The sequence below is a fragment of the Nelumbo nucifera genome, chromosome 1, assembly GCF_055504915.1.
Source record: "Nelumbo nucifera cultivar China Antique chromosome 1, China Antique-T2T, whole genome shotgun sequence".
NCBI lineage: Eukaryota > Viridiplantae > Streptophyta > Magnoliopsida > Proteales > Nelumbonaceae > Nelumbo > Nelumbo nucifera.
In genome coordinates this window covers 38,758,216-38,785,428 of record NC_142649.1, presented here as the reverse complement: position 1 = coordinate 38,785,428, position 27,213 = coordinate 38,758,216, and the positions used below count along the sequence as shown (strand labels likewise).

The 27,213-nt window shown below is 37.8% G+C and overlaps 1 protein-coding gene across 1 annotated transcript; it reads left to right on the top strand.

Moving 5' to 3' along the window:
• On the top strand, positions 1–26,805 carry LOC104590087 (receptor homology region, transmembrane domain- and RING domain-containing protein 2-like). The gene is made up of 5 exons (XM_019196440.2): positions 1–296; positions 407–669; positions 917–1,147; positions 24,681–25,085; positions 25,868–26,805. The coding sequence occupies exons 2-5, from the start codon at positions 504–506 to the stop codon at positions 26,326–26,328; spliced, it is 1,263 nt and encodes a 420-aa protein (XP_019051985.1). The 5' UTR covers positions 1–296; positions 407–503; the 3' UTR covers positions 26,329–26,805.
• The last annotated feature ends 408 nt before the right edge of the window (positions 26,806–27,213 follow it).

The following is a 27,213-nucleotide window of genomic DNA, read 5'->3' as shown; positions in this document are numbered from 1 at the left end:
TTTTAAAAGTGGCTTTTACATGTGCTTTGTGTTTTTCGTTACTTCTAGCTGCGGATATCGATATAGCTCCGGAGTCCGGACTATTCGTGCCGACCCACGAAGCTCCTCTTCCTCCCCTCCTAGAATCATACCTTTTTCGCCCGCTGAAAATTGAAGAAATATTGATCAGAAGGAGAAGAAGCAACATGGAAGCTGATGTTTTGATTGACAAAGGAATACATAACAGAAGCTCTTTTTGGTATTAGTAATCTTAATAATCTCATACCTCCAAGGTTTCAACTCGTGGGCTTGATCAGGTAGGTTTCCATTTATTTCTGATTCCATAATTGGTTTTAGATTTATGTGGAATTTAATTTGGTGGTGTTTTGAGATTTGTTCTGATTCAATTGTCTGGAATTCTGTGCAGGGATTGGAGAGTTTTGAGAGTTGAATTGAGTTGATTGTGAAGTTTTACTATTTTGGGTGTTTTTTGGTCTTTGTTTGCGTCTGATATTTTGGTCGAGATGGGTCTGGTAGGTTTTACGAAGGGAGATTCTATAGGGGAACTGGGATTTTCCCTTGTGGTGTCATACATTTCTCTTTGTTTAATGGTGTCGACGGTGACGGCGAATGTGGTGTTGATTGCGAACAATGTAACTATGTCGTTTGCTGACACTGAAGCTAACTTTGGTAAGTTTAATTGTCTTTGTCTGTGCAAGTTGATGTTGTTTTTCGATTGGGAATCCTTGAATTTGCTTTTAAATTGACTGTTAATTTTATATGTTTGGTTATGAGAAATGAGTATGAAGTTCTGAGATCGTTTGTTTAGGAGGGTGGATTGTTACAGCTTTATTGTTTTCGATGCGATTGAGATTCAAACACACTTCTTCTCCTCATTATTATTATCATTATTTATTTTTAATTTTTAACATTTCAGCTCCGACGGTCAAGGGATCAGGTGAGTGTGGGAACATACATGTGGCGGAACCTATTGATGCATGTCTACCGTTGACGAATGAGGTTGATACAGAAGAAGCTACAAGGTCTCCATTCGTACTTATCATAAGAGGTGGATGTACCTTCGAGGAGAAAGTCAGAAGAGCGCAAAGTGCAGGGTTTAAGGCAGCCATTGTTTATGACAATGAAGATACTGGAGTCTTGGTTGCAAGTAATGTTCTCCTTGAGCAACTTTACATGAGCATTGTTTTGAGATGTTCAAGTAAATTTGGGTCGACATAAACTTTTGTTCTCTGTTAAAAAGCATCAGTATGATAAATATGGTTGAATTTGGTTTGGAATATGAGTTGCACCAAGTCTGATTAATTTTTGTTGCTATCACCTCTATTTTATTTTCTGCTTAAATTATTTAACTAAACATTTGTTTGATTTTATTTGCGAATCAATTTACTGGTGAAGTTGGCTAGGGTGTTTATTTTTATTGTATTCTTTTAACATCATTATTTTGGAAAAGGTGCTAAGAACTGATTTCATCTGCATAGAGGCTATCGCGTATGGACCTAATATTGGAATCCTTTTGCTGAGAAACATGCTTTTCTTATGAAATGATTGTCACCACTTTTTGTATGGAGAAGAAAGTCTATTGCTAAGTTAGGTCTAGAGTGTGATATTGGTCGATGTCTTTTTTTTTTTTTTTTTTTGATAAATGGTTGATGTAGGCCAGCTCAGTTCTAGTCCTTAGAGAATGTTGAATTTTCTTTGATCAGAATTTTATGGCTATTGATGGCTGTAATGGCTTCTTGAAGGAGTAAGAGAGAAAATAGGGAGAGAAAGAAGAGAGAAAATGCCTGGAATCACTCACAGGGTGCCTAGAATCACTCTGGGCATGGGAATCACTCACCATAGTTAGCATAAGCTGAAGAAAACTCAATATACTTCATTGCCCTTTTTGTAAAACGTCCATACATATGTATCGATACGCCCTACCGGCATATTGGTACTTTTTTTTATTCAAATCCGATTCAGGGGGGCTGGTTTAAGGTTCCTCCACCCCCTAAACCGGTCAAAACCCCGGTACAAAATGCATAAAATCTCATAAAATTCCAATTTTGACTCTTTAGTCCTACATCATTATCCCCTGGTGCAAAAAACTTCGTCCTCGAGTTTTGAAGAACTTGAGGATGAAAAGTTGATATGTCCCAATTACAAAAGGAGTAGGACTTCCCACAGCTACATGCTTGGACTGTAGAGTAGAGGCCACACATAAAACTAGAAAAGGATCTTGAAAAAATGTGTTTTTGAAACACTGGCCTCCATAACCATCTTTGTTAAATCATCAATAACATTAGTTTCTTGAAAACTTAATTCATTAACCAGCCATTGCGATGAATCTTCCCATCGCTTATCCAAACTCTCAACTACAACATTTGGAACTTTTCCTTCAACCTCTAGCTTAGAAATCACCATCTCTATGTGTTCTGCTATCCTTGGTTCTTCAACAAACTCTAGGACTCCTTCTGTTGTTGATGTTGTTGGAACTGTGCTATGTCAAATTGTAATTCTTGAATTGGTTCTAGTTGAACTTGAAAGGGAAAGTCACTTACTTCCTTACTAGGATCTACTGCAATCAGCACATTTGTATCTTGCACATGAATTTCTTTAACTTGCTCCACTTCTATTTCTTCTTGATCATTAACCTCAAGCTATCATGGGTGTTAGAAACTCCAGCGATTTCTATTTTTTCTTGGCCTGCACCCTCTTGATTTTTAATATCTACAACTTCTATAGCTTCATCCTCAACATCATCTCTAGGATAGACATCAACATGAAAGGAATCATCTGCTTTCTTTTCAACTTTGTACCTTCTTCCCATTGACTTCAAGTTTTTTGTTGTAACCTGGTGCTTCTTCTTTTGCTTGAAATTAATCAACTCCATATATAAATCACCATGGAAGTTTAGTGGGATATACTTTTCTCGCAAACACCTCTTCATCTCTGACCATGTACTAATTGCATCATCACCTCTATTTTCTAGTCATTGCTCAAGAGTTCTCCACCATACTTTAGCATGACCCATCGGCTTCATACACACAAATCTAATCCTTCGTTTGTCAGACATATCATGTCAATCTAAATATTCTTCTAGTTCAGCAACCCAATCAAAGAATGCTTGTGGATCATCATCTCCTTTGAAATCTGGTATTTCCCTTTCTCTTCTAGCATGTTTGAAAACCTTACTCTCGTAGTTAACATTATTAGATCTGTTTTCTTGCGTCTTCTTCTCAAATAAGTCAACCAAAGACCCTTCATATGGTTCAACAACCTAGTCATTATTGATTCTAGACCTGTAAGATTATTTAGAAGGTACCCTAGGCCTATAGAATCAACCCCTTTGTGAGAACATAGTGTGAATAAACCATTAGCTCTGATACCACACTGATGTAAGACCAACTCAGTTCTAGTCCTTAGAGAATGTTGAATTGTCTTCTTTGATCAGAATTTTATGGCTGTTGATGGCTGTAATGGCTGTAATGGCTTCTTGAAGGAGTAAGAGAGAAAATAGGGAGAGAATGAAGAGAGAAAAATACCTAGAATCACTCACAAGGTGCCTAAAATCACTCTGGGCATGGGAATCACTCACCATAGTTAGCATAAGCTGAAGAAAACTCAATATACTTCATTGCCCTTTGTGTAAAACATCCATACATATTTATAGACTCTAAACTCATAATAATCATAGGAGTCAAACTGTTAGACTCATAATAATCATAGGAGTCAAACTGTTAGACTCATAATAGTCCTAGGAGCCAAACTGATAGACTCAATAATCCTAGTAGGACTCAAACTAAGTTGCCATATCCTATTTCAATTCAAAGAATACTCAATAACTTTAATCCTACTTATGCAATGACTTTGAAATTTAAAACATAAACAAACTATAACTAAACAAATTAACCCCCACCGTTAGACCCCACAGAAAAATGCAAAATGACAAAAATACCCCTACTGTCCAAAAATACAGAAATACAAAAAGAAATTCCAATTTTGACTCTTTAGCTCCTGCACTAATGGTGTATATATTAATTTGTATTACAAAAAGATATAGTATGCAATTGTGCAGCCTCACGAAAACAGAAAGCACAAATAAGATATCATTCAACATCAAAACTATCATAAAAAATATTTCTCCCACTAATTCCTGAAATGCTTCTACAAAAATCTAATGAATTCTTTCAAGATACAGGTCCAGCTGATCACAAGCCTCTCCACCTCAGCTATAGTAGATTCTTTGGGTTTGGCGATCACATTATACTGTTTGGACCAAATAGACCAACAGATGGCAAAAGGAATCAATTTCCACAGAATCCTTCCTCTAAACTCCAAGGACTGACTAGATGCAATTACTTCTGATAGATTTTTGGAAATTGCCCCTCTTCTCCTGAATAATTAGAAATGAGTCCAAATGCCATATGCATAGTTGCAATGCAGCATGAAATGATTAGATGATTCCACCTCTTTATAGCATAAGCTGTAGCTGTTCTCAAGATTCATCCCTTTCTGTAATTACCTGTTGATTGTGAGAATTCTATCCTGGATAGCTGTCTACATTTGATGGAACATGGGCTCTCACTTCCATGGAACCATCTCCCCCCTTTGCTCTGTTATCACCTCATAAAAGGAATTGATCATAAAGCTCCCTGACTTTGTAGCACTCCATAGTTTACTGTTAGGATTTCCTGGCCCCTTTGCTCCATTATCACCTCATAAAAGGAATTGATCATAAAGCACCCTGACTTTGTAGCACTCCACAGTTTACTGTTAGGATTTCCTGGGATGGTCTGAACCTAATTGATTTCTTCAAGCACAGCCATCATATTTTCTGCTTCTGAATTGAAGATATTCCATCCAGTGATTTAAAAGGCGTGCCTAGGCACACAGGCAAGGTGCCTCGTCTAGGTCCTAGGTGCAACCCTTTCAAAAGCCTTTTTAAAATTTTACACGCCTCAGCCCAAGCGTGCGCCTGAAGCTCTGAGAACCCCCTATTTGCTAATGTTGTTCATTCATTCATTTATTCTAATAAAATATTTTCTTAGAAGGCAATTAAAATTATAAAATCATTATTTTTTTATGTGAGAAATAAGAATTTAAGACCCTAACATGGACTTGTTTGGGCTTGCCTCAAGGGGCTTGGTACAAAGGCGGCTCATAGAATCAGGAGCGCAATATGTTTTACATCACATTAACTACTTGAGGTAATGCAATTGAGAAAAAAAAAGAGATTGTGGGTTTTATATGCTTGAATATGCTTTATATGTTTGATTTTATTTTTAAATTTTCATTTGAATACACTTTACCTTGTTATGTTTATGTGTTTTAATTTTAGATAATAGGTTTTTTAAAACATTTATTTTAAAATTTAAGTTTATATTTTTTATTAATATTGTGTTTAATATATATATTTTTTTATTTTTTTTGAATTCTCTGACATTTTTTTTTTGTATTTTTGCGCCTTGCTTCAAAAAAGCACGCGCCTCACCTTGTGCCTTGTGCTTTGGGCCCAAATTGCCCCTTGCGCTTTTAAAACACTGATTCCATCTCAAGATAGGCATCTATGCCACCTATCTTGAGCTATAATTTCATAACAGTCCTTATTAGTAGCATCTTTATTAGATGCCAAGTTAAACAAAGATGGGTAAGTTTCACACAATGGATTTGACCAACACCACATGGGTTTCCAGAAATATGGATAGGCATCCATGCCTTTCCATATGCTAGTTATGTATGAACTTCTAACTTGGGCTGTTTCCTAGTGAAGATCTACATTTCCATACTTTTCGTGGTTAACTTTCTTCCCAGCCTGTCTCTATCATCGATTTTTATCTGTTTTTTTCCCAGTAAATTGTTTGATCAAACTATATAGTATATACCCTCCAAAAAAGAGAACAACTTGGTGCCTATCCCCAAATTGGTGTGTTCTTTGTAAGGCTAATGGTGAAAATTTCTACCACTTGCTAATATCTTGTCCCTTTGTTATCTATATTTGGGTATGGTTTCTCTTTTTGTTTGGGTGCAGGTGCCTACGACTAATGTGTCTAGCCTCTTTTCTACAACAACCTTTTCTTGGCCAAAGAAAAGGGTAGGCTCGTTTTGATGTGTGTAGGGGCAGCAATTCCTTGGACAATTTGGGAACAAAGGAACTCAAGAATCTTCTTAGGAAAGGAGAGAAGTAGGAGGCTTTAATGGAGACTATTTTGATTAGAGTGGCTCATTGGCTGAAATCCTTGAAAACATTCTCATCCATCACAATAGAAGATATAATAGTTTTTTAACATTTATTTTAAAATTTAAGTTTATATTTTTTATTAATATTATGTTTAATAATTTTTTTTGCACTTTTGAATTTTTTGGCAATTATTTTTTTTTGTATTTTTGCACCTTGCTTCAAAAAAGGCGTGCGCCTCGGGTGCAAATTGCCCCTTGCGCTTTTTTCTTGCCTTGCACTTTTAAAACACTAGATCAATTTCACTAGAATCTAGTCATTATGTCATGATATGTCATTTATGTTTTGGTCATGTGTCTTTTCTTTTATTTTTGAATTATTTTAAGGAATAAGTTTGTCTAGTCTACATTGTGAGTTGTGAGGCTTGCAAATTCTCTAAACATTGTAGAAATATGTATCCATTGAGTAATAAAAGATCAACTTTTCTTTTCAATATTATTCACTCTAATGTGTGGAGGCCCTATCATTTACCTTCAATAGGTGGCTATTGATATTTTGTCTTAGTCATTGATGATTGTTCTTGATATACTAGAATATGTTTGATGTGTTCTCATGATGAAGTTCCAAAATCGTGAAATAATTCCATGAATTGATTCTTACCCAATTTGATATTTGTTTCAAAATATTTCGATCTGATAATGCTAAGGAATATTTTGTGAAGGGTCTCTCCTCTTATTTAGAAGTTTTGTGGTTGCATATCAGAGTTCTTACACAAAATTGTCATATTGTTGAAGTGGTCAGGAGTTTCTTGTTTGCTTTCCATGTTCCTGTAAAGTTCCGGGGGGATGCTATTGTTATAGATACTTATCTCAGTAATCGTATGGCATCCAATGTCTTGGGTTTTAAATCTCCTTTTAGTCTTCTCTTTCCTAACACTGATGTGTTTACACTTCCTCTTTGTGTCTTTGGTCGTACTTGCTATGTTCGTATTCTTGGTTCGCAATGACACAAGTTTGAACCTAAGACCAAGAAATGTGTCTTTGCTGGTTATGCCACCACAAAAAAGAGCTATTGTTGCTATGATCGAGTTAGTAGCACCTGCTTTATTTCTATGGATGTCACCTTTACAGAGTCTATTCCCTTCTATAGTCTTTTGTTGTTGAAGTGTTTAACGTTCCTTTTCCTGTCCCTACCCTTGGTGAGTCCAATGAGGCTTCTACTATTCTTGTTGGCTTACCTTCACCCAATTTCTCTATCCCTATTCCTTCGCCTCCTCTTGCTTACCCTCTTACTTTTATTACTCTTGCAATCATTCAAAGGTGATACCAATGGCAAAAGTGTAGGGTGAGCATGTTGTTCCGACTCCTATAATTGAGCCTCATATACTTCTAACTCTTTAAGAGACGGTAGGCTTATTATTCCATTTAGCCTCTTTTTCTTTCCAGCCTATCCCAAAATCTGTTTCAGAAGCATTAGCCAAACCAAAGTAGAGGGATGCTATGAAAACTAAAATAGAAGCATTACATAAAAAAGAAAAACTAACCAACAATTAATTCTTCTCTTTAATTGTAAAATACAACAACGAAAAAGGTATGAGAGCAAGCGAGTAAGAGAAGAGAAGAGAAGAAAGGAGAAAAAAAGAAGGAGAAGAGTCAATCATACTCTCTCTAGCCCCCAAAAACTTTTATTTAAGTTCAAATCAATGTAATTACATAAACACCCTTAATGGGTGGCTGCTCCTGAATTAAAGAAAGAGAGTTAACAAGCCCATGAAACTAAAGGCCCATTAACAAAAAAATCAGTAAACATAAGCTGAACTAACTATTGCTCCATCTAACCAGTGACCACTCCCCCTCGAGATGAGCATAGATGTCAATCACACCTAGTTTGCTTACATATTGCTACAATTTAGCTTTAGGAACTCCCTTGGTAAGTACATTGGCCAGTTGCTCTTCAAATGCAATGAAAGGTAGGCAAACTTCTCCATATGCACTCTCTCTCTAATGAAGTGTCTGCCCATGTCAATATGCTTCATCTGATCATGTTGGATAGGATTATGTGCTATGTTAATAGTTGCCTAATTGTCAGAATACATCATCAGGGGCTTGTCATATTCAACACCCATCTCCACCATCAGAGACCATAACCATAAAATCTCAGATACACCATGTGCCATGGCTCTATATTCTACCTCAGTTGAAGACCTAGCCAATACTAATTGTTTCTTTCTCCTCCAAGAAACCAAATTTCTAGCAATCATGGTACAATACCCAGGTGTAGACCTATCATCAATACATCCTGCCCCAGTCTGCATCAATATATGCTTCTAGTTTCTTGTGACCATGCTTTCCAAAGAGGATACCTTTCCTTGGCGTACCCTTCACTATGTGCATCTCTAGGGGCATACATAAACTAGCTAATAACACTAACAACATAAAAAACGTTAGGGTGAGTCATGCATAGGTACAATAACTTCACAAGCAACCTTTGGAACACTCCCCTGTCCTCAAGTAACTCTCCATTAGAAGCAAAGAGCTTATGATTCAAATCAATAGGTGTGGCAATAGGTTTGACCTCAAGTTTGCTTGGTCCAATGAGCAAGACAAGCACATACTTACGTTGGGAGATGAATATGTCATCTTTGGACTTATCAACTTCGACCCCCAAGAAGTATCTTAATTCTCCAAATCTTTAATTTCAAATTCAGCATTAAGAAAGTGTTTGAGGCTATCAATTTCTTGCATATCGTCACCAGTAACTACAATGTCATCCACATAGACAATTATGAAGGTAACCAGAGAACCAGAGCACTTCTCTTCACAAAGGGTATGGTCTGACTATGTCTGTGGATCTAAAGTGAACAAGGGCTGCCCTAAACCTCTCAAACTAAGCCCTTAATGTTTTCTTAGAGTGGCTTCTTCAATTTACAAACCTTACCCTGCATTTCTTTCCCATATATCCCGGGAGGAAGAGACATATACACTTCTTCATGCAACTCCCCATTCAAAAAGGCATTCTTTACTTTAAATTGATAGAGTGGCCAATCAAAATTAGTTACCAAAGATAACAAGACTCTTATAGATGTCATCTTAGCAACAGGGGCAAATGTTTCCAAGTAGTCTATCCTATATGTCTGTGTATACCCCTTAGCAACCAAACGAACCTTGTACCGTTTAGTAGATCTATGTACATGGTATTTTATAGTATAAACCCATTTGCACCCAACAGTCTCCTTGCCCTCAGGTAAATCAACCACATCCCAAGTATCATTCTTATGCAATGCCTCTATCTCAATTTTTAGTATCCCTCCATTATGGAAACAGGTAAATCAACCACATCCCAAGTATCATTCTTATGCAATGCCTCTATCTCAATTTTTAGTATCCCTCCATTATGGTTTTGAAAGTTTTTTTGATACAAATTTAGGATAGGCTAAGAAGGAACAATATGATGGGGAGAGCAAACCATAAGAGAGATCCTTCGAGATACAATGTGCAATGCACTTTCTCTTACGCTTTCTTATGGCAATGGGGATATCAAGGTCAGGGAAAGGGGGCTGCAAATGTATGGGCTCAACACTTGTCCCTTCAACAACTTGCAAAAGTGGAAACAACCTGTTCATTCATGAACCTTTTTTTTTATAAGTAAAAGATCATGAAATTTCATTGAAAACCATAATGATTGGCATCGTTACAAGCATCCCATAGGGAGGCGCAGGATGCAACCTCATTGTTAGAAAAAAGCTAGTAAATTGCAATTGTGCCCAATACAACCGATCCCTAATTACCCCTTGCTTAGCTAATGAATCAGCCAATGCATTAGCCTCCCTCCCCACCCACTATATACTTAGATTCACCTGCTGTGTTAACCACCGGAACTTCTTCATTTCATTTCTATAACACCAAATCACTGAGTCCGGATCTCTTAGCCAACCTACCACCACCTTGAAGTCCCTTTCAATTACCAGGTTCTCCAAGTTCAAGTCTTTTGAAATCTGAACACCTTGTAATACTGCAAACTGTTCAGCCTTTAAAGTCTCCAATCCCCACTGGTCCTGAATAAAGTGCTAGTATGATTTCTTCTTTATTTCTTATGACTCCAATTCCTGAAGGACTTAAATTGCCTTGGCTGCTCCCATCAAAGTTTAATTTTAGAAAACCTTCAAAAGGAGGTGTCCACACGATGGTTTGATCTTCTGCACTGAACTAGATGCCACTAAAAACCAATTCCTCCAAATATCATCAAAGGAGAACTGTCTAAATAAATCTAGAGTTAGTAGCCAATGTATAACCCTAGACATTACACAGTCCAAAATCTGTTGTTTGCTTCTCTCCTTCTCTTGAAAGATTTTAATCTCCCTTGGTATGTTCCACATGCACCCAAACAGAGAGGAAAACCAATCCCAATTGTTTGCATCAAAGGAAAAGGAAATTAGTAAATGATAGCAAGATTCACCATCAAATTTGCAAAGAGTGCACCAGTTGGGGGAAATACACAAGAAAGGCCTTTTCTTTCGTAGGTAGCCCAGAGTGTTAATCTTCCCATAAGCCACTTCCCAACAAAAGCCTTAATTTTGGGGGGGACCGGCTGACACCAAACTTTCTTAACGGGAAAAGAAAGAGGAGTAGGGGACTGACAAAGAGCAAGAAAAAAAGAGGCACAAGAAAATAAACCTTTAGAACTTGGACACCAAACTCCACTATCTGGTTTAGAAGGCTCTAGCTGGTAGACTTTAGCAAGAATAAGTAAAAGCTCTGACAAGCAAGTGATCTCTTCATCCCTCAAACCCCTTCAAAACCCAAAATCCCATTTATGAACCAAACGCAAAATAGGAGGTATTAAAAACTTCAAGATTATCTCATTTTTATACAAGGAAAGGGAATACGAAGAAGGAAATAAGTCCCTTAAAGGCCAGTCACCGACCTACAAGTCTTCCCAAAACCAGATTTGAGTCCTTGAACAAGCATCATACCTGACAAACCTGAGGAACTGATGGCGAAAGCTATGGAATATGGATTGCTTTCCAAGGTGCTGCCAAAGTATTCTGACGTGATACACCCGTATCCCATCCATTCTCCAACCTTCCATGAATGCTGCCACCACCTTGTGCCACAAACTCTCCCTCTCTAAAGGCCATCTCCGTAACCACTTCCCTAAAAGAGCCATATTCTTCTTTCTCACATTCCCAATACTTAAACCACCTTCTTTCTTCTACATACAATCTCCCATTTGATTAGGTGGTCTCTTCTAGCCTCACCCAGTTCCCAAAGGAAGTCCCTCATGCTTTTCTCTAATTTCTTTTCTTCCCTTGGTGGAATTCTAAAGATAGAGAGGAAGTAAATTAGTAGGTTAGCCAAGACTAATCTTATTAGAGTAATCCTACCTCCTAAGGAAATATAGTTTCTCTTCCAAGCAACCAGTCTCCTTTCACACCTCTCTAAAATTGGGTTCCACAACTGCTCTCCTTAGGGTTGGCTCCTAAATGAAGGCCCAAGTAGGTCAAAGGCTAAGGGGTGATAGGGCACTCTAAGCACTCCGCTACTGCACTTAAGTCATTCCCCTCCAAATGAATCCTTGCTAGGCAACTCTTGTCTAAATTTATTTTCAAATTTGAGATCCTTTCAAACTTCTTGATTAGTCCTTTTAAATTCCTCAGTTACTAGTATCTCCCCCCTTCACAAAAAATTATGATATCATCTGCAAACTGAAAGTGAGTAATTGGAATATTGTTTCTCCCCACTCTCCAACCCCTAATCTCATCTTCCCTATCATCTTTAGAGAGGTCTACTAAAACCATCCACCACTAAGGCAAAAAGAAAAGGTGAGAGAGGATCACCTTGCCTTAACCACTCCATTAACAAGAATAGAATAGTGACAAGACCGAATACAACCAAACACCCTTTTTTTTTTGAAAAAAATGAACCAAACACCCAATTGCACAATCTCTCCCCAAATCGACGCTTTTGCATCACCTCTATTAAGAAGTTCCAATTCACCAGATCATAAGCCTTTTCCAAGTCCAATTTGCAAACAAATCCTTCTCTCCTAGGTCTCTTCATTTCCTCTACATATTCATTGACTATTAGGATTTGATCAATTATTTGTCTCCTTTGAACAAAAGCTCCTTGAAACTAGCTGATGAGGGACGGAAGTATTGCTTTAATGCTCAATGACAAAACTTTAGCAATTATTTCTAGATACTAGTCACCAAATTAATGAGTCGGAAATCCTTGGGTTGTCTAGCATCAGATTTTTTTTTGGAATTAGAGCCAAGAAAGTTGCATTAACTCCAAGGCTAACAATGTGTGTGTTTGAGAATTCCTTAAAGACTTCCAATTGCTCATCTTTCACTACTTCCCAATGATCCTGATAGAAAGCCATTGTAAATCCATCCGAACCCAATGCTTTAGATCTATCCATTGAAAAGACTGCCTTTTTTATCTCCTCTTCCTCAAAATCCCTTTCTAGCCATCTTGTTGCCTCCTCTTCTAATAAGGGCCACTCTAACCCTTCTACATTCAACCTTTCACCCAAAGGTCTTTTGTAAAATGATTTGAAGTGATTTACAAATATCCTGGATATCTCATCCTGATTAGAAGTCACTTCCCCATTTATCTCCAACCTGGCCACAAAGTTCTTACGCCTTCTACCATTGGCAATTACATGAAAGAGTTTTGTATTCCCATCTTCTTCCTTGATCCATTTGTGTCTTGATTTTTGTCTCCAACAAATTTCATCCCTATTAATAACTTCCTCCAATTCCCTTTTCAACTTCCATCTCAAATCCCTTTCTTCCACATTAAGGTTTCTTTCGATCTCTACCTCATCTAGTTCTTCATTCTAAGAGATTAAGGTTATCTTCATTTCTTCTATCCTTCCAAAATGTTCCCTATTCCACTCCTTTATATTATCTCTCAAATGTTGCAATTTCTTATGGAACTTGATTCCCTCCCACCTTACCCCCCCCCACCCCCCCCCCCACCCCCTAACATCCTCCTGCCACCATTCCTCTACTTTACGAACAAAATTTGGATGTGTCAACCACATTTTCAAATCTAAAGTGTATGGGGCCCTGCAAAAATGATTCTGATCCTAATCTAGTAAGGTGATGATCCGAAGTGACTCTAGGCAACGCTCTAGACACCAAACCTTCCCAATGATTCTCCCATCCTATATTAAGCAGAAACCTATCCAGCTTCGAACACAATGGGTTTTCTCAAAAGTTGGACCAAGTGAATCTAGTTTGCAAGAGAGGAATCTCCTTCAAATTACACATGTCTATGAACTCATTAAATTTCCTCATGTTAGTTGTGATTAGCTGATGGGGGCTAGAAGTTTCATTGGAAAACCTTATTACATTAAAATCCCCACACAGGCACCATGCACCCTCCCACAAACCCCAAATTGCATATAGCTCCTCCCACATTTCATTCCTCTCTCTATAATTATTTGGTCCATAAACATTACTTAACACCCAAGCGAATCCATCCTCTGCATTCTTAAATTTTACTGGTAACGAATATCTAGCAATCAGCTACTCCATAGACTCCAAGACTTCATCCTTCATTCCTTCCACAGTGTCACTATACCCCTTGAAGCCCCCCAAGATGGAGCCTCAATCCATCTTATTCCCCTTGATCTCCACAAGCTCCTCACCCATCTTCTATCCAATTCTGTTAATTTAATCTCTTGCAGAAACACCACATCAGTATTTCTCTTTTTGATGAATCTTTAATTACCCTCCTATTCTGTGCACTCCCCAGTCCTCAAACATTCCAGATAATTATTCTCATTCTTTCACCTTTGAATCAAGACCCTTCTCCTTTTCACAAAACCCTACTTGGGTTGTCTTCTATCCCCCCCCCCCACTAAACTCAATATCATCCTTCACATATGAAATTATCCTCTCTACTTCTGACTTTTTCTTCTTCCTCTTTCTTTTTTTCCTCACTCTTCCTCATGTACATTTTCACCTTTTGGTTCCCTTCACTTTTGTGATCCTTCTGATTTTGTGTGCCCTTCCCTGCAGCTGAGTTGACCTTACCTTTATCCTTCTCCTTCTTTTCTAACTCTCCTTCCCTCTTTTCTTCCCTACCAAACACCTGAAACTCTTCTCCTTTTCTTCATTTCCCTTAACATCTTCTCCTTCCATCCCCTTTCTTTCTTCTATTTCCTTCTCACCTAATCTTACTACTGCATGTTCATCCTCCCCTCTCAGTCCTCCGGGCTAGGTGGCAGGTGTACCTGTCTCAGGCAATGCACACACATCAGTAGCCAAAACTAAATGGACACACGTACCTGTACCTGGAGACGATGATGGTAACAAGTTCAAAGGGATTAGAAGGCTCCTATATGGAAGCTACCTGCCCCCCGAACTACGCATCTGTAATGTGGGAATGGGAATGCTAATGACTTTGTCTGCATAGAGGCGTTTTCCAGTACACCCTTCCCTGTTATCTTAATGCAAATCTTCCTAGCAACCTCTTGTCCAACTTCCTTAGCTCCCTGTACTCGTTGAGAGTTTGGAGGTAGATTCCCCATGATAGGTGAGGATGCAACCTGATCAATTTCGACTAAGCACATTGCTTGCCCAACTTCCTTTTCTACATTTTCTTATGCCAGATCCCCTCCTCCTAGAAACAACTCCCTCATGTTAAAGCTCTCTGCTTCATTCAAATCTAACCTTATAGTTTGGTCGATACTACCCAAACTTGAATAATCAGAGAAGTCTAAATCATTGTCGCTGCTACTTCCATCGATTTCTGAGTCGTCAATCTGAGATCGCTTGTCTCCTTTGCTACGACATCTGTTGAATCTCAGGTTACATTTTTCAAGGAAAATCGTTGCCTTCCCGTTACTGGGTACCCACCGTAACAATGCTTGCTGCCCTTTTTTTTTCAATTCGCTCCCCAAGGATTCCTGGCTTGCTCGAGGAAGACAATGGTAGACAAACCATTTTGTCTGAGGTCGGGCCTTCTTTAGTAGTCACGTGCCCTTTTAAGAGGTCATGTGTTGGGCTCTCTTGAGGCCCAAAAGTTGGGCTCAACTTCAAAACCGATTGTCAGATGCCAATGGGCCTTAATTAGATAAACCCCAACCCATTCTTGAGTCTCACGTGGTCACTTAAAGTGCCACGTGATTTGGCTTAAGTACTTGACCCAACCACTTCAGTCCGATTCAAGGTCGAACCTCGCAGAGGCTCTTCCAGGTTTTTCTTTAAAATTTGAGCTTGTATTGTGCAAGTCGAGATCCACTAGTCAGTGCCTTAGCTTAAGTCCCGCCACGCACCAAATCCCCTCCTTTCCTTGGACCATACGTTTTCTCTTCTAATCCCTTGCCTTTTTCTCTTCCCAGAGTTGGTTCAGCCAAATTAGTGTAACTTTCTATCTCTTTTGTTGCATCCATTTGATTTTTTCCACGTAGGTAGTCTTCTTCAAACCTTTTGTTTTCTTCCCTTCTAGAAACTCTCCACATTGCAGCTTCAATGGTGGTTGTCAACCAAACTGAGTACACCATTTGGTTGTCTACAACTAAAGTTTTCCTTGGGATTTCTTTAGGTCTCACCCCACTCAAGCAGATGGCTACCTAATGAAGCTTTGCTCACCCCATTCATGAATCTTTGCTATTGGTACCACCTTTGAAGGACAAGAGGAGGTGTAAATGAAGGAGGACATGGATCCAATGCTGGAGGAATTGGAATGGAAGAACTAGGAGATGACTCAATAGGTAGAGCAGACACAACCCAACAAGAAGCTCACCATTGAACTCAATAGGAGTAGGGAGAGGAACATCAAAAAACTTAGATGAACTCTCTCCCTTAGGAAAATGACCATAAAAGGGAATGGACTCTGCAAAAGTGACATCCATGGAGACAAAGTGAGTGACACTAGCTGGATCAAAACAATTGTAACCCTTCTGCGTGGAGGCATAACCAAGGAATATACATTTGCGGCCTTTGGTTGAAATTTGTGTTTTTGTGAATTAGAAATATGAACATAGCAAATGCAACCAATGACACAAAGGGGAAGAGAAAAAATTTATTTGTTTGGAAACAATAGGCTAAAGGGAGACTTGAAACCCCAAGACTCTAGATGGCATGTGATTGATAAGTTATTGTAATAACAACATCTCCCCAAATAAAATGCTTGTGGCTACTTCAACAATATGACTTTTTTTCTATTCAACAACTCCATTTTGTTGTGGAGTGCATACACAAAACCATTAGTGAATAACTGCAGAAGTATCAAGACAAGAAACAAGACTCTTCTCAAAATACTCCTTTGCATTATCTAATTGGAATATCTTGATATGAGTATCAAATTTGGTTAGAATAAATTCATGAAATTGTTTCACAATCTTTGGGACTTTATCACATGAATGCAAATTTGACAAACCATCAGAATGCACAATACGAAAAGGAAAAGTAGATATTTTATTACTTGAAGGATAAGTGTTTCTACAATGCTTTGAAAACTAACATGACTCGCAATGCAAATTTGATAAACCTACTCCTTTAAACAATTTTGGAAATAATTGACTCAAAGCAGAAAAAGACAAATGAACTATTTGAACATGGCATAACATAACATGACTGATGGACTCTGAATAGGAAGATCCAAAAGCAACTTTCAGGGGTTGTCTTTGGCTCAGGAACATTAAGTAGGTATTCCGTTCGCCTCATGGCCACTCCCAATCACCTTTCGAAACTACAAATCCTAAAAATGCAATAAGAAGGGCAAATGGTTATACAATAGTTTAATGATTTCGTCAGGCTACTTATAGAGAAGGTTGATGTGGAGTTTAGGGACATGAAGGTCAGAGGTGAGGGTGATAATAGTCTTGATGTCTCCCTTGCTAAAAATATGACCAAGAGAGCCATTGACTTGGGTTATTTTGTCACAACTAGAAAGCAAGTTATAGGATTTAAATAAGGTAAAAACACTAGTCATATGATTAAAAGCTCCAGTATCTATAATCCAATGGATTCTATGATTATCTAAGGTTGTTGCATGGTTAGCAGTAGCATGTATACCTGAATATGCAAAAGCAGTGGAAGTTGAATTTCCTGAAGTATTAGAAGCGTTGCAACTATGCTCTCAAGGTGATTAATCGTCCTCCCACTAGACCTGTTCATGGGCCGGGCCGGGCTCGAGCCGGGCTTTTACTCTTCATTAACGGAAAAATGTTGGGCCCGAGCCCGGCCCTGATAAAAAGCCCGAAGCCCGAGCCCGAGCCCGAAGCCCAACCTAATAAAAGAAATTAGAATTTTTCCCTACATTATCTATTTTAATTCAGATGTTTTTTTTCCTATTTAAATGAACAATGGGCCTACAAGATGGTTTTTTCCCTTTCTTTTACATTTTAAAACACAGTTTTACATTCTTAAATCAAAAAAATTATTCAAATGGACATCACATAACCCATTTTAATTTCATTCTTTTTTTCTTACAATCAAGTGAATCAACAACCTTCTTTAAGGTTATTTAATATATTCCCTGTTGTTTGGTTGTTTCTATACAACCAAGGCAAATCTGAAATAAAACACATAAGAGCAAATCATATAGGTTCATATTCCTACAAATAGCATCACACACTAAAACTAAATTCATATAACTTCAAGTTCATGTTCCTCCAAAGTCATAAAAAAAATAATCTGAATAAGACAAACAAAATCCGTAAAACATGTTCTCCATCCATTCTTGAATTCACCAACAAGATGGAATATTCCAACTCAAGTTCCAAGCCATTCTAAAAAATAAAATAAAAGACTTCATTGCTCATATGACCATATCAAACAAAACATGTTCTAGACTTCTAGCCATTTCCATTCATTCTTGAATTCACCAACAAGATTGAACATTCAACTTCTAAGTTCCAAGCCATCTTACAAAAGAAAATAAGAGATAAATTCAGTACCCATGTCACATATGTAATTTGTTATCATGTCAAATGGCAAATAAATAATGGAAATATATGTTATATAATACCTAAAACATATCATCAAGTTCAACATTTTCATCATCATCATCATCACTACTATTTGATTCTCCATCCTCTTCTAACAAATCCTGAAGAAGCCCCTAACAAGCTTGATCCCCTTGCATACAATTGGAAAATCTATTAGAAAAAATTCAATGAATCATATATTTTAATAAACAATAAATAAAAAAATTACCTAATACAAGGCCTTGTGCACGAAGCCAATCTTCAAGACAAACCAAAGCTTGAATTATCTTGGACTTAAGTGAACTTCTCCAAGGATTGATCACCTTCTTTCCAATGCTAAATGCAGATTCGGATGCAACTGTGAAAATAGGAATAGCCAAAATATCTCGAGTCATTGATGCCAATTCAGGATACCTAAGTGAACTCTTATTTCAATACTCCAAAACATCAATATCTGCTTTGATATCAAGGTTTTGTTCCTCCAAGTAAAGGTTTAACCGAGTTTTTTCATTTTGAATCTTTCTTTTTGAATTCAAAAATTGTTCATAATCCTCAAACCCATCACCATCATCATTTCTCTCACTTATGTCAAATTGACTAGAAGATCCAACAAAGGAGGTGGAGGAAAAATTTTCTTTGTATTCATTAAACAAATCATGGAGAGTTTTAGTTATAGCATTAACATCCTCCTCAGCTTCATTCCCATAAAGTTTATCAAAACAATACTCCATTAACCTAATCTTGCAACGAGGATCCAACACAACAGCACAAGACAAAATCATACTATATTCAGCCCAATATTTATCAAATTTCTCTTTCATTTTTCTAACCATGTCAGTCATAAAATTCTGAGGTTCCACTCACTAACATCAAATGTCTATGAATCATCCACACTCCCTTGAAGTAAATGTTTGAAGTAGGGTACTTAGTGGCAGAAAACATGCAAGTAACATCATAAAAAACCTTTAAGAACTTGTGAAGCTTATCCACCTTTTCCCATTCTTCTTCCGAAAGCATAAACATTTTAAAAATATTATCCCTTTTCCCCCAATGTTGTAAGACTTGCTTATAATAAATGACATGTTCAAGCATCAAATAAGTTGAATTCCATCTCACACATATCTAACCTCAATCTTCTAGTTGTGTTTAAGTGAACTTTTTTCAGCAAGTTCATAAAATCTATGCTTCCAGGCAGCTGATTTCTTTATATTTTTCACACCATCCCGAGTCTTAGAAACATCATCAACAATATTCAAACCAGCTTACACAATAAGACTCAAAATATGGCTACAACAACGAACTTTGAAAAAATCACCACCACACACCAAAGATTTATGTATTGAAGATCTCAATTTCAAAGAGTTGGCCATCACATCATTGTAACTAGCATTATCTAATGTGATGCTAAAAATTTTCTGATCAATATTCCATTCGCTTAAGCACATGGCCACCTCATCTGCTAAAGATAGTCCATCAAAAGGAGGTGCCAAAGCTTTAAAATGAATAATTCTTTTCTGTAACTTCCAATTGTTGTCAATCCAATGAGCAGTTATACATATGAATTCATTATCGGTGTGCTCAGATCTCTAATTATCGGAAGTTAAACAAATCCGACCAAGTGTATTAGACAAATCACTTTTCACACCCTCTCTCTTTCACATAACTAGACATGATATCTCTTTTAGCAGTATGCTTATTCACATTTTTAAATTCAGGATTTATAGATTGAATAAAGAATCTAAACCAGGTTCTTCAACAGTAGTAAAAGGGTAAATTCAATAATCAATATAAATCAGAATTTATTTACATTAAAAAAGAATATAAATTCAGTATAAATTCTAAATTCAATAATCAATATAAATCAAAATTTATTTACATTAAAAAAAGAATATAAATTCTGAATTCAATAATCAATATAAATCAGAATTTATTTACATTAAAAAAGAATATAAATTCAATATAAAAGAGCTGAGTTCAACCTTAATGCTTGGGGGAAATATGATCTCGGTTACAACATGTACCAAGGACCCAACCCATATCACTACCCGCTTGCTCCAAATGGCATCAGAACCATGTATGTGCCATTTAATGACATGTACAAATCAAGCCATAATCCCATCATGCACCCAAACATGACCAATTTTCAGAGAGGGAGTTTCCACCCTCTAGAAAATTTATCTTCTCCTACCACTCAAGATCTAGACCCAAAAGATGATGGGAAAGATGAAATTATGAATGGATCCAAAACTGGCTGTAAACTGTTTGGGTTCTCCTTGACTGGAGAAACCCGAGTTCCCAACTCTCAGAATTCTAATAGAAGTTGTGACAACATAAGCTGCAATAGTAGCATAGTTGGATATTAATTGTGTTGCTGAAGTTCTTCTCGTTCGTCCTAAATAAATAAAGTGAAGGTTTACAAGAAAAGAAAGTTGGTGGGAGGAGGCGTTGATTCATCAAGACCGAATGGCTATTGATGATCTGCTGAAAGAACTGGAGTGGCAATTCAACATTGAAATAGAATAAAATGGTAAAAAGGACTCACTGCCACCGCCGGTGATTGTATTCGCCGAAGAGTTCACGGTGAGTCGGTGATTGTGGTCTGTGAGCTGCGAGCCTGACCTGCGATTTTGACAATGATCAGTTCGCGTCTGAGAAAGAGAGAGAGAGAGAGAGCCTGACCGGTGATCGTTCGCCGCCTCGCCGGTTGTGGTTGCCTGAGAGTGTAAGGATGAGAACTGTGGAGTGTGGAGGATGTGGAGATTGGAGTAGGGTTCGGCTGGAAAAAAGAAAGGGAAAGAGGCAAAGAGGTGAAAAAAAGAGGGGTACTCGACTAGGGTTTTTACTTAGGTTTAATTATAGGTCGGGCCGGGCCGGGCTCGCGCCGGGCTATTTTGGCAAATCTCATGCCCGACTCGAATTTATTGCGGGCCGGGCTTTTTGGCCCGAGGTTAAGCCCGTGGGCCCATATACCTGTTCAAGCCTGTCCGGGGGCCAGGCCGGCCGTCAGGCCACCCGGCCCATGAACAGGTCTACCTCCCGCACTTCTCAAATCCCGTCTTCACTACTGCCAACTGCTCAATAGTAATCTTTTCATCAGAACCCTTTGTTACTGTCTAGAACAATGATTGCATTAGCATTCCTAGTCTTTCTATTTCCATCTTTCTTATTGTTATTAGCATTCTTGAACCGAGCTGGCAAAAAGTTTTAGGTGTAACCTCCAACAACTATCCTTTGTATACTTTGGTCTTTAGCAATACTCACATATAACATCTTTCCTTTCCTGAGCTGCCTTAGGTTTCACCCCTACATTAGCAAAGTGATCAACTGGAACTGCTCCCTAGACTTGTACTTGCCTTTTGCTTTCCTCACTACTCACCATAGAATAAGCCTGAGAGAGGGTTGCATCATCTTTTGCCAATATATTCTTTCTAGTAATGTCATATTCTGAATTCAACCCTGTAAGAAATTCAAACACCTTGTTTCTTTCTACAAGTTTTCTATATGTTTCAACATCTTTTTTACTCTCCCAAACAATTATCTCCATCAAATCAATCTCTTACCGTAGATATTTCAGCATTGAAGAATAAACTACAAATGGTTTCTCCCCCTTGTCATAAATTATTCACATCATTTTTCAACTTATATGCTCTAAACACATTCAATTTCTGGGAATATGTCTCTACGACACTATCCAAAATCTCCTTTACAGAGTTTACCCACAATTAATGTTGGGTGATATGAGGCTACATTGAATTCACCAACCAACCAATAACAATATAGTTTTCTTGCATCTACTTCTTGTGGGAGGGATCATCTTCCTTAGGTTCCTTCTTACTACTGGAGATATATCCCCAATTTCCTCTACTACAAACATATATTCTCATTGACTGTGACCAAGCCAAATAATTTGTTCCATCAAATTTCACTATGGTCACAACTAACAAAAAATCAACAGAAGCTCTTGGAGCCTATCCAGACTTTGAGCTATGTTTGATTTCTACTTCAGAGTGCTCCATTATTTCTTTAAATTCAAGAAACAATTTTCAAACAACAAGTAAGAATGACTGAAAAAGATAACAATTGACACTGACCTCAATAGGATCCCCAAACTGTGATTTCACAGTACCCGACAACTCAGGAGAAAATAGGAAAGGCCCAACAGCTCCTTGTGGGACTTCCAGAATTTGGTTCAACTTGAATTGATCTCTATGTGAATCAAAAGGAATCCTTCAAGCCTTGAGTGCCAGGTTGGACCCTTAATTCAAAAATCTCTAGTTGTTAGGGTTTCGAGCAAGAACTCCAAGAAATGTCTTGGGCACCTTTCTGATCACCTCTTTTCTCTTGAAATTCTTTACCACCTAGGCTGATTATCTTCTTTAATCAATTATCCATTTAGTTCTCCATACACAACGTGTGTGGGATTAAAAAGAAATGAAAAAAAAGGTAGTTGTATGCCTTGATACCAAGAAGAAAAGGAGGAGAAGAGTCAATCGTACTCTTTCTCTAGCCCCCAAAAACTTTTATTTAAGTTTAAACCAATGTAATTACATCAACACCCTTAATGGGAAGCTGCTCCTAACACTTAAAGAAAAAGAGTTGACAGGCCCATGAAACTAAAGGCCCATTAATAAAAAAGAAAACAATAAACATAAGCTGAATTAATCATGGCCCATCTAGCCCAATATTTCTACATATAATAATAATAATTCTTGGGGAGGTTGGGATATTGTTGATTTTCCCAAGGGGAAGGAATCCGTTGGGTATAAATGGGTCTATACTATCAAATAATATGCCAATGGTTCTATTGAGTGGTTCAAGGCTCGTTTGGTTGCTAAGGTCTGTGCACAGATGTATGGCGTAGATTATCTGGAGACTTTTGCTCTTGTAGCTAAGATGACTTCATTTCAGGTTCTTTTATTCTTAGTAGCATGCTTTGTTTGGTCTCTATTAATTTGATGTGAAGAATGCCTTCTTGGATGGACATCTCCATGAAGTGTATATGTCCCTTTCTCGTGGGATATATGGGAAGGAGACAAAAGGGAAGGTATGCAAACTAAAGAAGTCTCTATGTTCTAAAGCAGTCTCCTCGAGCATGGTTTGAGAGATTTGGGGCTGCACTGGTCATTTTATGTTATTATACCTAGAATCAGCTTGATCATGCCCTCTTTGTTAAGAGGAGAGATACCTTGATGACATTCCTTATTGTGTATGTTGATGACATTATAGTCACTGGCAATGATGTGTACAAGAAGTAGTTTGAAAGGCTTTCTCAACATTGAGTTTGAAGTCAAGGACTTGGATGAACTAAGATATTTCTTGGGAATTGAAGTTGCTCAATTTAAGAAAGGCATCTTAATCTTCCCAATGCAAATATATAATTGACCTCCTCACTAAAACGGGGAAGCTTGGGGTTAAACCTACATCTAACCCTATTGACTTGAATCATAAATTGTCAACCACAAATGGTGAGTTGCCTGTTGATAGGGAAGTGTTTCAGAGGTTACTTGAGAAGTTCTTGTATCTTTACATGACTCACCATGATATATCTTATGTTGTCAATGTAATCAATCAGCTCATGTATGCTCCCAGAGGCATACATATGGCTACAACAGAATGGGTTTTGTGCTACTTGAAAGATATCCCAAGAATAGGCATTCTCTTTGCCCAACATGGTCACGAGAAGTTAAGCCTACATAAACACTGATTAAGCTGGTTGCATTGATGATAGGAGGTCTACATCTGGTTAATATGCTATGGTTGCAAGGAACATTGTTTCTTGGAGTAGAAACAATCTTTAGTGGCTAGATCATTAGCTGAGACAGAATACAGAGCGATGGACCATGGACTCTCCTACAAGAGCTAGACATTGTCTATGATAAGCCCATGGTGTTATATTATGACAATCAAGCAAATATCATCATTGCTCACAATCCAGTTTAGCATGACAGGACAAAGAACATTGAGGTGAATAGACATTCATATGGGAAAGAGTAACTTCAGGAGAAGTATGTCTTTCATTTATTGCCTTTGAGGAATAATTAGCATATGTTTTGACCAAGGGAGTTCCAAGGCCTGTCTTACAGCATGATATAAGCAAGCTGGGCATGATTGATATCTATGCTTAGCTTGAGGGGGAGAGTCGAGATATCGGGCTGAATGAACCTTAATCTTCTTTTATTATTTTTTCTGTTATTAGCCGTCTTTTATTGTTAGTCAGCCTTAAGTATATGGACCTCCTATTCTTTCTTATTTATGTTTAATGAGTCAACTGCCCTATAAAGTGTATCCATGTAATTACAATAGTTGTTAGTTACAAAATTAATAAAAGAGATTAAGGGGGGCTGGAGAGACAATTTTCCTCTCTTCTTATTGCTGTGTTCTTCCTTCTTACTTTTCTTATTACATTCTTGTGAGGAATCAACACTTCTAATGCCATTTTTATTTTTTTCTTGTATTATATTATACTTTGTTAGTTTTCATGAAGTAGCTAGTTATTTTCTTTCCTTTTAAATGATTGATGCCTGCATATATGTGACATGGAATCTTAGCTCCTAATCCATTATTGTTGAAATCACAGTGGCAGGAAATGCATCAGGTATTGAAATACATGCTGTGTTCATCTCCAAGGTTGCAGGTGAAGCACTAAAGAAGTATGCTGGTTCTTCCAACATGGAGCTTTGGATCATTCCAACATTTGAAAACTCAGCATGGTCTATCAAGGTCATCTGTTTTGTTTCCTTACTGGCCATGTCTATTGTGCTTGCCACTTGTTTCTTCATTCGTAGACACCATGTAAGACGAGAAAGACCTCATGCTCCTCGTGTTCGGGAATTCCATGGCATGAGTAGTCATTTAGTGCAAGCAATGCCGAGCTTGATATTCACAACAGTGTCAGAAGATAACTGCACTTCAAGAACTTGTGCCATATGCCTTGAAGATTACAGTGTTGGCGAGAAACTTAGAGTGCTACCATGTCATCATAGTATGTACCCTCTGACTATTCCATGCATACTATTTTTTATTTTGATAATAAAAGAAATTATTAAAGAAGAAAAAAAGTGAACAAGAGAGAGGTGACAAGCAGTCACCAACAAAGAAGAGGAAACCTCAACAAAAGCATGACTCAAAAACAAACAACCTACAAAGAGACCCTTCAAAACATAACACCCAACACCCCCTTCCACCTAGACCCCAAAACAACAAACACAACAAAAACAAAAGGCAAGAAATGGGCCAGCCATCATTACTCCATATACCCATCATCACTCCCATATTCTGCTTCATTCCAAGCCTCTCCTCCCCCTACAATAACCTTCCTCAGATTCTCCTCCCTCCTACTCTCAAACTCTTCAATATCTCTTCTGGCAAACGCCTCTCCTCCCAAAAAGAAATGACCAAGTTTTTTCCCAACCTCTTAGGATGATGGTCCACTCTTACAACAGACCAAGTTTTTTTTCCAGCCAAGGGCACCTAGTCACCTAGTCAATGCCTAGGTGATGCCTTGACAACTATGGTAGAACCTTTCGGTTTCATGGACACATGAGCTACTTTGGCTCATATATAGTTGTGGCTGATGTGTGGCTGCATAGAATTAATACTTAAAATTGTTCAATGAAATATGTTACTGAAAACAGATTTTCTGCTTGAAGATGTACCTTATTCTAATTGTCAATACCTGCTATACTGGAGAATTCAAAGCCTTTACTATATATTTTTCATTATTATTTATATCTAACAAACTCCGTACTCTTGGAATTTCAACAGAGTTCCATGCCTTTTGCATTGATTCTTGGCTCACTACGTGGCGGACATTTTGCCCAGTCTGCAAGCGTGATGCTAGGACAAGCTCAGGCGATCCTCCAGCCTCTGAGTGCACTCCATTGCTTTCATCAAGTGCAGCTTCTGTCACATCCTCTGCTAGATTTTCATCTGCCAGATCGTCATTTGTATCATCTTTAGCTATGGCTTCAACACCATCACAGTCTCCATCTGTTTCACGCTTTTACTCCCTCTCTGCTATTCCTCATATAGATGAGTCTTTCATGTCTTGTGGCAACTCTCCTTCCATCAGTTTAAGCAGAAGCTCTGTAGACCTCAGGAATGTATCTTCCCAAAGATCTTATGCCTCTCGTCTAGTTTCATTTCACTCCTTGGGCTACCGTTCTTTATTACCTCTCAACTCAAGATACACATCACCATATGTTCCAAGTTCGAGCAATGCCTAGCAAGTTTTGTTGAGCCATCCAGCCACCATCACTATCTGGAACATTGCAATGAGTCAGCAGCAAGCCTTTCTCCTTTTGCTTCTGCTTAATCTTTTCCGGGATTTTGATGCCTGGTTCCACCATGTTATGGAAATATGAAGACTAGCAGATAATCATTTCCTTTTGTAGAATTCTCAGTTGCAGATTCTGCTCAAATCTCCCATCAACTTCTAGTAGAGCCCCTCTAGGTGCAACTTCCATGCATGTTCTCTGGTTTGACTGCCTGTATGTTTTTATTCCCATATCATGAAACACCATTACTGAAATGATTTTGTAGTGAGATTCCAAAGGGTTTTTTTTTTTTTTCGTTTGCTGTTGAAAATTAATATTTAGAGTGCTGACGTATTGGGATAAAATGTTGAAACTGTAGTTAAATGTTAGACTGAAAACTTTTATAGAGGGAGCATTGAAATCAGCTAGAAGCTGATTTGGTTAAAATATGTTTCACGTGGAAATGCCATAAAGTTGCTTCATTAAAAAAAGCTGCTATTTGCTTAAAATATGTTCACCTGAAAAGTATTCTGGGAGAGAGGATAAATGTGTGATAAAATATCGAACTATTTGTTGTGGCACTGGAATGTAACAAAAACGAATAATTTTAGACTGAAATAGCATTTGAAACTAAAATTAACATGTAGGGGTAGAGCTAGCATATTTTTGCAGAAACTAAATGGACTTGGAGTTATTTATTTTGGAAATAGATATGAAATGGAATGGATTTTTGTAAGTCGCTTTGAAATTTTATTTGCAAAGTTGTTTGCTGGAAAGGGAGATGATATAATATAACTGGTTAAGTGAAGTGAGATGATTTCTGAAAATGAGCTATAATGGGTGAGGGCATGTAAT